This window comes from Neophocaena asiaeorientalis, unplaced genomic scaffold, assembly GCF_003031525.2.
Source record: "Neophocaena asiaeorientalis asiaeorientalis breed wild unplaced genomic scaffold, Neophocaena_asiaeorientalis_V1.1 scaffold43, whole genome shotgun sequence".
Lineage (NCBI taxonomy): Eukaryota > Metazoa > Chordata > Mammalia > Artiodactyla > Phocoenidae > Neophocaena > Neophocaena asiaeorientalis.
The window spans coordinates 8,838,980-8,842,259 of record NW_020173674.1 but is presented as its reverse complement, the minus strand read 5'-3'; the positions used below and the strand labels follow the sequence as shown (position 1 = coordinate 8,842,259).

Sequence of the window (3,280 nt, the reverse complement as noted above, 5' to 3'; positions counted from 1 at the left end):
TTAAAAAAAAAAAAAAAAAAAAAAAAAAAGCCTAGATCCTTACCTCTAGATTAGCTAGCCCACCTCTTCTCTGTTGCTTGGTAGATCCTACCACCCTCCCCAAGCTGGACCAGTTCTCCATCGGGCTCCCCCAAGAATTACTTCAACCAACGGTGCTGGAGCACCGCCTCTCCCAGGTCTGAGTATGAGTCACTCTTGCCTTTCCCACTCCAGGTCCTTACCTGACGGCTCTGCAGGGACTTGCAGGCAGACAGGAACTCCTGGGTCCGATCCCGGCAGGACATGGTGTCGGGAAGGGGAGGGACCAGGGCCACTGGGGGGGGCAGAGGGGCGATGTCGCTGCTGCTACTGCCAGCAGTTGCAGGGGACAGGACCTGTGTCTTTGAGAGACCCAGGCAGACACCCTGATCCGTGTTCTTAGACCCGTAGCGTTTCCGCGGGATCATTGAGACGCATAACCTTGGACTGTGGTGGAGGGGAGAGTGTCATTCCCCAGGCAGCCTCCTTCCCCACAAATCCCCCCCAACCAGATCCTCGGGGCCCCTTTGCAATTGGCACGGACTTTCGCGCCCGAAGCCACCCACAGATCCTGGGGCCGACCCGCAGCGGGAAGGACCCCGCTTCTTCTCTGGCCCAAGCCGTCCGGCTCCTCAGACTCTTCTTCCAACTTGGTTCTGGCGGCCAGAGCGCGGGCCGGGGCCCTGAAGTAGAGGCAGGGCCAGAGCCAGGTCCTGTGGCTCCGAAGCTCCAGTCCGGCCCGTGCAACTGCCCTAGGCCCTAAGTGGGCCCTCTCGTATCCACGGGTTCCTCCGACTCGTCAGGGAGAAACGCTGACGGACCTCCTGAGAGGGACACACTTCGGTGGGCGGAGGGGGGAAATCTCTAGGTGTTTATTTGAAGCAGGAAGTACCACCCTCGCCTCGCCTAAGTCCCACCGTCTGGAGGACTGCAACCACTGATTAGCTAAGGCCGACGTCTGTCTCAACAGGGGCTTTCCTGATTGGACGGCGACGTATTCGCTCACTTCGAGCCGGGCCGGCAGGACTTGCCCGCTTGCCTCTGGTTCCCTTCCCCCCAGCCCGCGCCGTCCCCGGAAAGAGCTGCCCAGAGCAGACACTGCGGTCAGACCCCTCTTAGAGCGTGTCCTACCTCCTCTCTGCCGCCTGGCGCCGCCGCCGCCACTGCCACAATCTCCCGGGTCGTCACCGCCTTCTCCCCGGGAACCGAAGCCGCCGAAACCCGACCAAAGACTAGAAGCCGCCACGTCACCCACACATAACCCCACCCCCGGTGACGAGCGGGCGGTGCCACGCCTTTTCAAGCCCGGCGACCCGAGAGACGCGCCCCTGCACCCAAACGCTAATGCAACTCCGCTCTCCCATTGGCTAGGCCGCAACCGTGGCTCCGCCCCCAAGGAACGAGAGCCTGGGGCCCAAGGGAATGGGCCAGCCTCGGGGGAGGAGCCTTAAAGAGCCCGCAGCCCTGGTGGTGCCCGCGCCCTGTGTGCGCAAAGCGAGCCTTGGAGGCACAAGCTCTCAGGCAGGTACAAGTTAGAAACTTTATTCTCTGGAGGGAGGCTGGGGCGGACTGAGAACAGGGCTGGGGTCACCCCTTCTCCGGGCTCCTCCTGGATCCCCTCCCGGTTGCACTCCTGGAACGTACACGCCTGCTTTGGATTTTGGACTGATTGCCTCTTGCTTGACCGCGAGGAGCCCCGACGGCTGAACAGGGAGAGCCGCCGCCACAGCACAGTGATCAGAGGCCTTTCGTGCGACCTGAGATTCCGGTTTTCCGCCGGGTCTGCATCGACCCCTTCTTTGCCTGCGAGGATGCGAGGCCGCTGAGCTCTATCCTCCCCAGTCCAACCTCCGGGTGGTCCATCGCGCACTCCCGGCTCCCTGGACACCCTTGTGTGTCTCCGGTCCCACCTTCCTGAACTTCCTGTGACCCGGCCTCCTTGGCCTGCTCACCCGAAGTCTGAAAGTCCTTGCCTTGGCAGCAGCCCATGGCCCCACGCGCGGCCCCCGCACTCGGTTCCACCCACGCCAGCCCGCCGACTCCCGGCCCTGCTTTCGTGACAGCAGATACCCCCCATCACCCCAGCTCAGGGAGCAGCCGCCACTCTTTCCTTTCTGCCAACACAAAAGGTTCAGGGTCGTGGTAGGTATTAAGCTGTTTATTTACAACGTGAGCACAAGCTCTTCAGGAGCTGGTGGACCCAGGCCTCTTCTTCTTTCTCTGTCTGGTTTGGAGGGCGCCTTGGGACTGCTCCAAATCGGGGAGTTTCCGCTTGGCAGCCGCCTCCAAGGAGGCCCAGAGTTCATCTGTCTCTGTGTCTTCTGAGGGCACCTTGTTGGGCTCTTGAGGCTCGTGGGGTTCATCCTGGTGAGTGGGAGAAGAGCTTAGGAGTCAGACCCACAGGGAAGGGGAATAATTCCTCCAGGCACCACCCCTTTTATTTCCTGCTCCTGGAAACCATGTCCATCCATGTGCCTATTTCACCCTTGGCAGTGACTCTTTTAGGACTACACTTGGCAGATGGATGGACAGTCCCAGGTCTGAGTTCCAGCTGCTTCCCTTTCCTCTTCACAGGGAAGTCCTCACACCTGTGCCCTTAGCTCCCCCATTCCCAGACCCAACTGCTTACCTCCCAGTTATCCCTGCCTGACAACAGGAGGCAGTTCAGTTGAGATTTGAGGTAAACCTGCAAAAGATGAGGGACCTTAATGGGCCAAGCCTGCAGAAATAGAAACATGAATCCAGGGAACAGGAGGCAGCAGGCTCTCACCTTATGGTCCAGGCCCCGTGGATTCCGGATCCTGTGTACCCTCAAGACTCTGTCCAAGCCACAGGAGGCTAGAAGGGGCTTTGAAGGGTGGCACTGCAACCCTCGGACGCTGCCCGCCAGCCCCTTCAGACAGACCAGTAGGCGCCCTAGAGAAAGTGGTAGGAATCAGTGCTAGCTGGCCAGCCAACAACCATTTATTGAGTGTTTACTGTTCATATCACTTTATGTTTCAACATTTAATCCTCGTTTAACATAACGCTGAGATGGCAGTTACCATTAATATCTCCATTTTTCACGTGAAGGAACTAAGGCACGGAATTGACAAAGTAATTTGTCTAAGGTCACACAGCTTATGGCAGAACCAGGATTTGAACACGGGCAATCTGGCACCTGAAAGAGGGCTCAACAGCTCCACTGCACCCCGTCAGAGGGAATCCTGCCCTTCCTCCCCACCCCTTCCCCTCCCCCAAGGCTCCCTAGTCCGCTCACCCC

General features: G+C 59.2%; 2 protein-coding genes across 3 annotated transcripts in view; both read right to left on the bottom strand.

Moving 5' to 3' along the window:
- The window catches only part of STX5 (syntaxin 5), a 28,104-nt gene extending 26,817 nt beyond the window's left edge, over positions 1-1,287 (bottom strand). The window contains exons 1-2 of one of the 2 annotated variants that reach the window (XM_024748739.1): positions 1,150-1,287; positions 222-465 (exon numbers count right to left, since the gene is read on the bottom strand). In XM_024748739.1, coding sequence (XP_024604507.1) covers positions 222-446 — 225 coding nt within the window. In that variant the 5' untranslated portion in view covers positions 447-465; positions 1,150-1,287. The remainder of the gene's footprint in view (positions 1-221; positions 466-1,149) is intronic. The other variant, XM_024748741.1, reaches the window with a different exon arrangement.
- Positions 1,288-2,164: 877 nt separating this feature from the next.
- The window catches only part of WDR74 (WD repeat domain 74), a 5,532-nt gene continuing 4,416 nt past the window's right edge, over positions 2,165-3,280 (bottom strand). Inside the window, exons 9-11 of the mRNA XM_024749464.1 lie at positions 2,789-2,934; positions 2,648-2,704; positions 2,165-2,382 (exon numbers count right to left, since the gene is read on the bottom strand). Coding sequence (XP_024605232.1) covers positions 2,203-2,382; positions 2,648-2,704; positions 2,789-2,934 — 383 coding nt within the window. The 3' untranslated portion in view covers positions 2,165-2,202. The remainder of the gene's footprint in view (positions 2,383-2,647; positions 2,705-2,788; positions 2,935-3,280) is intronic.